This window comes from Panthera leo, chromosome B3 (assembly GCF_018350215.1).
Source record: "Panthera leo isolate Ple1 chromosome B3, P.leo_Ple1_pat1.1, whole genome shotgun sequence".
Classification (NCBI taxonomy): domain Eukaryota; kingdom Metazoa; phylum Chordata; class Mammalia; order Carnivora; family Felidae; genus Panthera; species Panthera leo.
In genome coordinates, this window is record NC_056684.1 from 87,820,245 (window position 1) to 87,832,926 (window position 12,682).

Here is a 12,682-nt window from a genome sequence, read left to right on the forward strand (position 1 = left end):
CCTCTGCTTGCATATGCATGCTCTCTCTCTCTCTTTAAAATAAATAAATAAACATTTAAAAAAAAAGCTGGGAGAAAGATTCTTACTGAATAACAAATTTCAAGAACAGTGTATCTTCTCAAAACTATGTTAAATGTGTAAGAGCATTTCTAGATGTTAAAACTTAAATAAAACATTAACTATAAGAAATAGAACATTAGTATAAAATATTTTAAACTATTAATTAAATATTTTATAAATATTTAACTTTATAAATTAAAATTTTTTTTTTTTTTTTTTTAACGTTTATTTATTTTTGAGACAGAGAGAGATAGAGCATGAACTGGGGAGGGTCAGAGAGAGAGGGAGACACAGAATCTGAAACAGGCTCCAGGCTCTGAGCTGTCAGCACAGAGCCCGACGCGGGGCTCGAACTCACGGACCGTGAGATCATGACCTGAGCCGAAGTCAGACGCTTAACCGACCAAGCCACCCAGGCGCCCCTAACTTTATAAATTTTTAATAAAATATTTAAAAATTTGAGCTCTCTTGCTAACTTGTTTTGAGTGATGCATATTCAGTTTACCAGTTTACTAGAATCTAAGGCCATATACAAGCTCTTTAGTCTTCATTCTTGAGAAATGTATTAAGGTAACCATCCCTTTTTTTGACCCAGTTTTCTCTAGAAAGGAAAAATAGGATTCATTTTCATAAATTTAGGAGTAGCTGGCAATATATTATGTAAATTATGGTAGTACTTGCCTTTACTTCATTCCCAGTGTATCAAGAGCTGACTAGAATTAGGCCAAAGTTTTTTTTTTTTTTTTTTAATGTTTATTTTTGAGAGAGAGAGGATGTGCGAGCAGGGGAGGGGCAGAGAGAAGGGAGAGAGAGAATCCCAAGCAGGCTCTGCATTGTCAGCGCAGAGACGTGAGTCTTGAACCCACAAATCGTGAGATCCTGACCTAGCCCAAGTCAAGAGTTGAGCTGGATGCTAAACTGACTAAGCCACTCAGGGCCCCCTAGACCAAAGCTTTAAGCAGTGATGTTCTGGTAAATGTTTAACAGCTGCCTCTCTGAAAAGCCAGAGTCCTTATTTGTAGCATCTGCTGGGTTCGATTGTGTAAATATTCCCAGTTTCAAGGTACCAACATGATGTTACTCAATGTGGAGTTTGGAAGAGATATGTATAGTCAGCTCTCCTGAGCCAGGTATGATTTGGCCAGTAGTAAGAAGGGAAATACTAAAAATTTGTCATTTAGCTAAGCTGCAACAAATTAAGGTAAATAATAGGAGTGTCTTATTACTGGTTAGAGTTGGAAGTGTTGTAAAAAACATACTAATAATAAAGTAGAAAACAATGGACTTAGTACCTTTGGTGTACATATTTAGTTAGTGCAGCTTGGCTGTTATGAATCACTGATGTCCATAATCATTAGAAAGTCTATAAGTATAACAGTGGATGTTAACTCACTGGAATTAAAATAAAAACTAAAAAAGTCTACAGGTCATGTTTCAGAATTAACTAGTAGAGTCCAAAGGAAGTTATGAATAGAATTCTAAATGAAATATATTTCTTAATCTTTTCCTTCTTCATTTGTTACCGATTGATATCCTCAAGAACATGTTGAAATTATTTTATTTATTGACCTGTTTTAACTACTGTTCCAGTAGTAACTTACTAGTTTGATTAAAAAAAAAAAGGAACTGCATAAGGAATTTAGCTGGCTAACAGAAGAGCAAAAACTGGACAGCAAAAGCATTTTTTCAAGTTTGGTAGTATTGTGGGCAAAATAAAACGCACCAATTTATTTTTAAGGCATTGAATTTACATGATCTAGCAGTAAAATTAAAATGAACATTTTGGAAGTTTTTGTCTGATTTTAGTAATTTGAAGAACCATGTAGTGTTTATTTTTAAAATTGGTAAATGTAATTGAGCATAAACTATATGTGGTAGAATTACAAAAATTTCATGGTTGAATTGGTAGATAAAATCGAAACAATAGACTAATTTTGACTCAAATCCGGGAATTCATATAATCAAGTAACCAAATTTGGGAAAATATATAGAAATAAGTGTTTTAACTACTATAATATAGTATGTACTTGTTCTTTCTTTTTTCTTGGCTTCCATTAAATTCTTTGAATCTTTTGGTTTTTTTTTTAAACAAGTTTGTTGAAGGATCACAAATATCAGAGGTATGTTTGTTACAGTGTTTAAAATCAAATTGGAATAATTCAGTGATTAATCATTTAAAATTAAAAGGTCCCAGAAAATATGTCATAATTCAATTCAGAACATTACTATGAAGCAATCTTGATTAATTTTTTTATTTATTTTTTATTATATCTTTAATTATATTAAATCAGACTTCTCATTTTTTCCTTTATAATGCTTTAGAGCAGAGGTTGGCAAAGTATATTCTGGGTTCTGCACCTGTTCTGTTTTGTTTTTGTTTTTTAATTTTTTTATTTGAGTGTAGTTGACACAAATGTTACAACATGGTGATTCAGTATCGCTATACTTTAATGCTATGCTCATCACAGGTGAAACTACCATCTGTCACCTTACAACGCTATTACAGTCTCGACTATATTTTCTGTGCTATACCTCTTATTGCCATGATTTATTCATTCCATAACTGTAAATCTGTATCTCCTACTCCCTTTCACCCATTTTGCTTATCTCCCCACTGCCTTTCCTGTGGCAACCATCAGTTTGTTCTCTGATTTTATAGATCTGATTCTGCTTTTTGTTTATTTGTTTTGTTTTTTAGATTCCACATATGAATGAAATCATTTGGTATTAGTCTTTTTCAGTGTGACTTATTACACTTAGCATAATATCTCTAGGTCCATTTACATTGTCACAAATGGCAAGGTCTCATCCTTTTTTATGGTTATATGATATTCCATTTTGTATATATACCACATCTTCTTTATTCATTCATCCATTGATGGACACTTAATGTTGCTTCCATATTTTGGCTCTTGTAAATAAGGCAGCAGTAAACATATGGGTGTGTATATCTTTTTGAATTAGTGTTTTAGTTTTCTTTGAATAAATACTCAGCAGTAGAATTATTGGATCATATAGTATTTCTGCTTTTAACTTTTTGAGACATCTCCATACCGTTTTCCACAGTGGCTGTACCAGTTTACATTCCCAGCAACAGTGCACAAGGGTTCCTTTTTCTCCATATCCTTGCCAACACTTGTTATTTTTTGTCTTTTTGATTTTAGCCATTTTTACAGGTGTGAGATGATACCTCATTGTAGTTTTGATTTGCATTTCCCTTATGATCAGTGATGTTGGGGATCTTTTCATTTCTTTGTTGGCCACCTACGTGTCCTCTTTGGAAAAATGTCTATGTAGGTCCTCTGCCATTTTTAATCAGATTGTTTGGTTTCTCTACTTTTTTGTAAATAAAATTAAAATTTTTTTTTTTTTTTTTTTTAGAGAGAGAGAGTACATGCAAGTGCACGAGTGGCAGAGGGGGAGGGAGAGAGAATCTTAAGCAGGCTCCATGCCCAGTGTGGAGTCTGACATGGGGCTCCATCTCACGACCATGAAATCATGACCTGACCTGAAATCAAGAGTCGGACACTTAACCGACTGAGTCACCCAGGTGCCCCTGTAAATAAATGTTATTGGAACACAGTTATGCTCATTTATTTACATAATGTCTTTGCTTTCTCACTACATGCTCAGAGTTGGGTTGCTGGTACCGAGACTACATGACCTACAGGCCTAAAATATTTACTCACTGGTTTTTTATAGAAAAAGTTTGCTGACCTCTGCTAGTATTGCTGTTATTTAAATATTATAAAAATGAACTAATATGCAAATGAAATTTATTTAATTTGAAGTATATGTATTTGATTATACTCATCTGATTTATCATAACCAAAAAATCCTATGTCTATCTATAAAGTTGGCTTTCTCTTTTAGGCAGTCTATGAAAAGCTGAACAGCTCTAAATCTGAACTTGAGGATGAAATACTTTTTCTGGAAAACCAATTAAAAGAAGAGAAATCTAAGCATTCTGAACAAGATGAATTGGTAAGGTATTTGTGTTTGAAGAGACTGCAGGAAAAGGAAATTTATTGAGTTTAAAAAACTTAATAGGTATCAGTTAAAGTATTATATGTACTCCAAAAAATCCAAAAAAATACAGAAGGCTGTTAAGGGGAGAGTAAAAATTTCCAGATCCAGTAGCTTTTTTATTTGTTACAGGTTACCATTACCATGTTAAGTTTCTTGCGTATTCTTACAGAAATTTTCTATGTGTACTATGGAAGTAGCTTACATAAATAAAGTTGAATTATCACATACTTAGTGGATTTTTTTATTCATAAGTCATTTTGAAAACATTTTAACTTTCCTTTATTTGTTATTTTAAAATCTGTAGTAAGGAAGATCTAGATGTGTGTGAGATTATTTAGTAAGATGTGATGTTAGGGGATTTATCTTGAGCCTATAGAACTTAAATGTTATGAAGAGTAAACATGAAATGAATTACTGTTGTTGTCTAACTTTCATATAAAATCCCTTTAAGCATATGGCTGACAAGTTTTCTTAATTTTAAGTCCGCATTTTTTGAGTGAAAGTGTTAGGATAACAATATATCTAAGATATATGGCCTCTTGGAAACCAAAAAAATTTAGTGAATACTTGTTTATAGATTGATACTGTCTTTCCAGATGGTGGATATTTCAAAAAGGATACAGTCTCTAGAGGATGAATCAAAATCTCTCAAATCACAAGTGGCTGAAGTAAGTTGAATTAGTCTAGAAGGTCTGTTGCTTTTGAAAATCATTTTAATTTTATTATTTTATGATTCAAGAAAGAGATATAATACTAGAATTTGAGATATAGGTGTCGTAGATATAGTTCTTTTATTGAAGGTACTTTAGGAAACTTCATTTTATTTTATTTGACAAGTATTTATTGAGCTCTTGCTGTATACCACCGTTGAAAGTGCTTGGCACTTACCATTAGTGGATAAAATAGAAAAGCTCTCAATAAGTTTAAATTCTGTTAAGAGAGGCAGATAATAGATAGACAAGGAAGATGGCAGCGTAGGAGGACGCTGGGCTCACCACGTCATGCTGACCACTTAGATTCCACCCACATCTGCCTAAATAACCCAGAAAACCGACAGAAGACTAGCAGGACGGACTCTCTGGAGCCAAGCGTAGACTAGATGCCCAGGGAGAGGGTAGGAAGGTCAGAGAGGCGGTGCGTGCTACATGGACTGGCAGGAGGGAGTCGGGGCAGTGGAGGGGGAGTCCGTCCGGCAAGGCAGAGCTCCCGAGTCTGGCTTGCAAAAGCAGAGGGGCTGGACAGAGTGAGTTCTGACAGCCAGTGGGACTTAACATCTGGAATGTTAATAGTCAACAGCTCTGCTCTCAGAGAGCGGGGAGGGCAAGACAACGCCGGGAGAGAGAGTTGTTGAGCCCTGGAAGACAGAGTTCAGCTCGGCTGGGGAACAAAAGCTCTGGGAAGCGCCATCTCCCTCTCCCATCCCCCAGCCGAAATTCCAAAGGGAAACAGTTCCCATCACCGAACTTGCTTGCACAGCGCAAACTCCCAAACCTGTGCTTCTGTGGATCCATCCCTCCATTGGGTCTGCCTCCCTCCTGGTGCTGCAGGGCCCCTCCCACAGGGGACAACAACTGCAAAGCCAGCTAAGCCTGCCCCTCCCGCCCTGTGCACCTTGTGGATCCACCCTGGCTAATACGCCAGATCCCATCAAAGCAGCACCACAAGCCTGGCAGTATGCAAGCAGCCCAGACAGGGGCCACACCACTCCACAGTGGGTCCTCCTCCTGGGAGAGGGGTAGATAAGGTACACACCAGTCTAACTGTGGCCCCAGCGGTGGACTGGGGGCAGACATTGGGTCTGACTGTGGCCCTACCCACCAACACAAGTTTCTCTGGACAGCACAGGGGAAGTGCCCTGCAGTTTGGAGCTACCTCAAGGACTACCCAAGATGATGAAACGGAACAATTCTCCTCAAAAGAAACTCCAGGAAGTAGCGACAGCTAACGAATTGATCAAAAATGATTTAAGCAATATAACGGAACATGAATTTAAAATAATAGTCATAAAATTAATCTCTGGGCTTGAAAAAAGTATAGAGGACAGCAGAGAATCTGTTGCTACAGAGATCAAGGGACTAAGAAACAGGAGGAGCTAAAAATTGCTATAAATGAGGTGCAAAATAAAATGGAGGCGACCACAGCTCGGATTGAAGAGGAGAGAATAGGTGAATTAGATGATAAAATTATGGAAAAAGAGGAAGCTGAGAAAAAGATAAAAAATCCAGGAGTATGAGGGGAGAATTAGAGAACTAAGTGATGTGATGAAACGCAACAATATCCGTATAATAGGGATTCCAGAGGAGGAAGAGAGAGAAAGGGGCTGAAGGTGTACTTGAACAAATCATAGCTGAGAACTTCCCTGATCTGGGAAAGAAAAAAGGCATTGAAATCCAAGAGGCACAGAGAACTCCCTTCAGACGTAACTTGAACCGATCTTCTGCACAACATATCATAGTGAAACTGGCAAAATACAAGGATAAAGAGAAATTTCTGAAAGCAGCGAGGGATAAACATGCTCTAACATATAAAGGGAGACCAATAAGATTAATGACAGACCTATGTACTGAAACTTCGCAGGCCAGAAAGGAATGGCAGGAAATCTTCTATGTGATGAACAGAAAAAAAATTGCGGCTGAGACTCCTTTATCCAGCAAGTCTGTCATTTAGAATAGAAGGAGAGATAAAGGTCTTCCCAAACAAACACAAACTGAAGGAATTTATCACCACTAAACCAGCCCTACAAGAGATTCTAAGGGGGATTCTGTGAGTGAAATGTTGCAAGGACCACAAAATACCAGAGACATCACTACAAGCGTGAAACCTACAGACATCACAAGGATTCTAAACCCGTATCTTTCAATAATAACACTGAATGCAAATGGACTAAATGCTCCAACCAGAAGACATAGGGTATCAGAATGGATAAAAAAACAAGATCCATCTATTGTTGTCTACAAGAGACTCATTTTAGACCCGAGGACACCTTCAGATTGAAAGTGAGGGAATGGAGAACTATCTATCATGCTACTGGAAGTCAAAAGAAAGCTGGAGTAGCCATACTCATATCAGACAAACTAGACTTTAAATTAAAGGCTGTAACGAGATGAAGAAGGGCATTATATAATAATTACAGGGTCTATCCACCAGGAAGAGCTAACAATTATAAATGTCTGTGTGCCGAATATGGGAGCCCCCAAATATATAAATTAATCACAAACATAAGCAACCTTATTGATAAGAATGTGGACTTTAATACTCCACTTACAACAATGGATAGATCATCTAGACACAGGATCAATAAAGAAACAAGGGCCCTGAATGATACATTGGATCAGATGGACTTGACAGATATATTTAGAACTCTTCATCCCAAAGCAACAGAATATACTTTTTTCTCGAGTGCACATGGAGCATTCTCCAAGATAGATCACATACTGGGTCACAAAACAGCCCTTCATAAGTATACAAGAATTGAGATCATACCATGCACAGTTTTAGACCACAATGCTATGAAGCTTGAAATCAACCACAGGAAAAAGTCTGGAAAACCTCCAAAAGCATGGAGGTTAAAGAAGACCCTACTAAAGAATGAATGGGTCAACCAGGCAATTAGAGAAGAAATTTAAAAATATATGGAAACAAATGAAAATGAAAATACAACAATCCAAACGCTTTGGGACGCAGTGAAGGCAGTCTTGAGAGGAAACTACATTGCAATCCAGGCCTATCTCAAGAAACAAGAAAAATCCCAAATACAAAATCTAACGGCACACCTAAACGAAATAGAAGCAGAACGGCAAAGGCAGCCTAAACCCAGCAGAAGAAGAGAAATAATAAAGATCAGAGCAGAAATAAACAATATAGGATCTACAAAAACTGTAGAGCAGATCAATGAAACCAAGAGTTGGTTTTTTGAAAAATGAACAAAATTGATAAACCTCTAGCCAGGCTTCTCAAAAACAAAAGGGAGATGACCCAAATAGATAAAATCATGAATGAAAATGGAATTATTACAACCAGTCCCTCAGAAACACAAGCCATTATCAGGGAATACTACGAAAAATTATACGCCAACAAACTGGACAACCTGGAAGAAATGGACACATTCCTAAGCACCCACACACTTCCAGAACTCAAACAGGAAGAAATAGAAAACTTGAACAGACCCATAACCAGTGAGGAAATTGAATCAGTTATCCAAAATCTCCCAACAAATAAGAGTCCAGGACCAGATGGCTTCTCTGGGGAATTCTGTGAGACATTTAAAGCAGAGACAATACCTATCCTTCTCAAACTGTTCCAAAAAAATAAAAGGGAAGGAAAACTTCCAGACTCATTCTATGAAGCCAGCATTACTTTGATTCCTAAACGAGACAGAGACCCAGCAAAAAAAAGAGAACTACAGGCCAATATCCCTGATGAATATGGATGCAAAAATTCTCAATAAGATACTTGCAAATCGAATTCAACAGCATATAAAAAGAATTATTCACCATGATCAACTGGGATTCATTCCTGGGCCGCAGGGTGGTTCAACATTCGCAAATCAATCAATGTGATACATCACATTAATAAAAGAAAAGATAAGAACCATATGATCCTGTCAATCGATGCAGAAAAAGCATTTGACAAAATTCAGCATCCCTTCTTAGTAAAAACCCTCGAGGAAGTCGGGATAGAAGGAACATACTTAAACATCATAAAATCCATTTATGAAAAGCCCACAGCTAATATCATCCTCAATGGGGAAAAACTGAGAGCTTTCTCCCTGAGATCATGAACACGACAGGGATGTCCACTCTCACCGCTATTGTTAAACATAGTGTTGGAAGTGTTAGCATCAGCAATCAGACAACAAAAGGAAATCAAAGGCATCAAAATTGGCAAAGATGAAGTCAATTTTCACTTTTTGCAGATGACATGGTATTATACATGGAAAATCTGATAGACTCCACCAAAAGTCTGCTAGGAGTGATACGTGAATTCAGTAAAGTTGCAGGATACAAAATCAATGTACAGGAATCAGTTGCATTCTTAGACACTAATAATGGAGCAACAGAAAGACAAATAAAGAAACTGATCCAATTCACAAGTGCACCAAGAAGCATAAAATACCTACGAATAAACCTATCCAAAGATGTAAAAGATCTGTATGCTGAAAACTATAGAAAGCTTGTGAAGGAAGTTGAAGAAGATATAAAGAAATGGAAAAACATTCCCTGCTCATGGATTGGAAGAATAAATATTGTTAACATGTCAATACTACCCAAAGCTATCTACACATTCAATGCAATCCCAATCAAAATTGCACCAGCATTCTTCTCAAAGCTAGAACAAGCAATCCTAAAATTCATATGGAACCACAAAAGGCCTCAAACAGTGAAAGTAATTTTGAAGAAGAACAAAGCAGGAGGCATCACAACCCCAGACTTTATCCTCTATTACAAAGCTGTAATCATCAAGCAGCATGGTATTGGCACAAAGACAGACACATAGACCAGTGGAATCGAATAGAAACCCCAGAATTAGACCCACAAAAGTATAGCCAACTAATCTTTGACAAAGCAGGAAAGAATATCCAATGGAAAAAAGACAGTCTCTTTAACAAATGGTGCTGGGAGAACTGGACAGCAACATGCAGAAGGTTGAAACTAGACCACTTTCTCACACCATTCACAAAAACAAACTCAAAATGGATAAAGGACCTGAATGTGAGACAGGACACCATCAAAACCCTAGAGGAGAAAGCAGGAAAAAACCTCTCTGACCTCAGCCGCAGCAATTTCTTACTCGACACATCCCCAAAGGCAAGGGAGTTAAAAGCAAAAATGAACTATTGGGACCTCATGAAGATAAAAAGCTTCTGCACTGCAAAGGAAGCAATCAACAAAACTAAAAGGCAACCAACGGAATGGGAAAAGATATTTGCAAATGACATATCGGACAAAGGACTAGTATCCAAAATCTATAAAGAGCTCACCAAACTCCACACCCGAAAAACAAATAATGTAGTGAAGAAATGAGCAGAAAACATGAATAGACATTTCTCTAAAGAAGACATCCAGGTGGTCAACAGGCACATGAAAAGATGTTCAACATCGCTCCTCATCAGGGAAATAAAAATCAAAACCACACTCAGATATGACATCATGCCAGTCAGAATGGCTAAAATGAACAAATCAGGAGACTATAGATGCTGGCGAGGATGTGGAGAAATGGGAACCCTCTTGCACTGTTGGTGGGAATGCAAAGTGGTGCAGCCACTCTGGACAACAGTGTGGAGTTTCCTCAAAAAATTAAAAATAGATATACCCTATGACCCAGCAATAGCACTGCTAGGAATTTATCCAAGGGATACAGGAGTGCTGATGCATAGGGGCACTTGTACCCCAATGTTTATAGCAGCATTTTCAACAATAGCCAAATTATGGAAAGAGCCTAAATGTTCATCAGCTGATGAATGGTTAAAGAAATTGTAGTTTATGTATACAATGGAATACTACATGGCAAGGAGAAAGAATGAGATATGGCCTTTTGTAGCAACGTGAATGGAATTGGGAGAGTGTTATGCTAAGTGAAATAAGCCATATAGACAAAGACAGATACCATATGCTTTCACTCTTATGTGGATCCTGAGAAACTTAACAGAAGTGCATGGGGGAGGGGAAGAAAAGAAAAGAGGTTATAGAGAGAGGGAGCCAAAACATAAGAGACTCTTAAAAACTGAGAACAAACTGAGGGTTGATGGATGGTGGGAGGGAGTGGAGGGTGGGTGATGGGTATTGAGGAGGGCACCTTTTGGAATGAGCACTGGGTGTTGTATGGAAACCAATTTGACAATAAATTTCATATTTTAAAAAAAAGAGGCAGATAATAAAAAGTTAACAAAATTTGCTAGAAAGCACATAAAAGGTTAAAAGAGGCTAAATCATTTGTCCAAGGTCACATGGCAAGTTAGTGGCAGAGCCTTGACTGGACCCTGGTAGCCTTTTTTCTGGTAGCCTCTACTGTCTTTCCTATTAATATTGTCATGTTTTTTTTTTACTTTAATTCCATGTTTTAGGGAGTATGTATAAAAAAGAGTTATAATATTAAATTAATTCCTATAAGCTTGATATGTTGTGTTTTACTTAGGCTAAAACGACCTTCAAAATATTTCAAATGAATGAAGAACGACTTAAGATAGCTCTAAAAGATGCTTTGAGTGAAAATTCCCAACTTCAGGAAAGCCAGAAACAGGTTTGTACTCTGTAGGGACTCTTTAACTGTGATTACATAGTTATAAATGTTCTGGGCATACTCATGACTGACCCATCCTGGGGGCAAGATTAGGCTTTCCCCGGAAAGCAGGAAAGGAGGACAGTCTCCTGAATATCCTTTGACATGTCTTTTATATAGGGTGCAAAAGTGTATACTCCTGTTACCTTTTTCCTCCAGTAGTGAAAACGAGCCAGGGCAAATTTTAATAATCACAGCAAATAGGATTTAGGACCAACTCCTTAAAGCCAGACTGAAGGAAGGCAGGGAATATCCATGAGAATGATTGAAGCTATGGGTCCAGGGCCTAAAGATAGAAGCAGTTCTGGTGGTTAGAGCAAATGAGGATTTAGCTTCTTCCTTCTTCATATGTAGAGATACTCCCACACACCCACATATATTTACTGTCTCACTATTCTCCCAATACAGTTAAAATTTTTCCATGGGACAGTTTTTCATTTGATTGCATTATTTACAGTTTTCTAAATGTTATAGCTAAGCCACGTGATGTGCTCTTACTACATGTTCTGTTTTACCCAAAATTTTATTTGCTCTAGGGTTAGTAATTGTTTTGTTTCCTATATACCATGGAGATCTGTCTTCTGGAGATGCTGAATAACTTTGTGCATTCAAATGCTTTGTTAATGTACTAATTTTATTTTTTTCTTGAAGCAATCCTTCCTGAGGCCTTCCATCCTCCTGGTCCAATAGGAACTTTTTCTCTAGGTCTGTTAATGATTCTGTTGTCCTGAGATTTCACTTCACTCCCATCTATTCCCTTGTCTTTCTCCTGTGTTGGATCTTCTATTTCCTGTATCCAAGACTTGCTCTTTTGTGGTTAATTTTCTTGATTAGCTTCCTGAGACATAGGTATAGAAGGTAACTTTTAAAAACTTTGCATGCCTAAGAATGTCTTCTCTCAAGGTTATTGACATTTTGGTTGGATATCTTCTGGATTGGAAAGTTTTTTTTCTTGAAATTTTGATATTGGTCCATTGTCTTCACTTTCCAGTATTGGTTTTGAGAAGTCAGATGAGATTTGGATTGCTGAATCTTTTTGTGATCCGCTCTTTTCCTCCCTGAAAGATTTTAAATATTTATTTATTTTGAGAGAGGCAGAGAGAGGAAAAGAGAATCAGCTCGGAGCCTGACATAGGGCTCAATCTCAAAACCGTGAGATCATGGCCTACATCAAAATCAAGAGTCGGATGGACGGACTGACTGAGCCAGCCACCTGTTCCATTCCAGGAAGCTTTTATATCTTTCCTTGTTTCTAGTTCTCTGAAATGTCATGATGATGTGTGAGTCTTTTTTCATACTCTTAATATGGAAACTC

The 12,682-nt window shown here is 37.3% G+C and overlaps 1 protein-coding gene across 5 annotated transcripts in view; it reads left to right on the forward strand.

Moving 5' to 3' along the window:
• LOC122222486 (melanoma inhibitory activity protein 2-like) overlaps positions 1–12,682 on the forward strand; it is an 84,318-nt gene that overhangs the window by 24,571 nt on the left and 47,065 nt on the right. For all 5 annotated transcript variants that reach the window (XM_042943039.1, XM_042943042.1, XM_042943040.1 and 2 more), the window contains exons 6-8: positions 3,934–4,044; positions 4,686–4,757; positions 11,224–11,328. In XM_042943039.1, the coding sequence (XP_042798973.1) occupies positions 3,934–4,044; positions 4,686–4,757; positions 11,224–11,328 (288 nt within the window). The remainder of the gene's footprint in view (positions 1–3,933; positions 4,045–4,685; positions 4,758–11,223; positions 11,329–12,682) is intronic.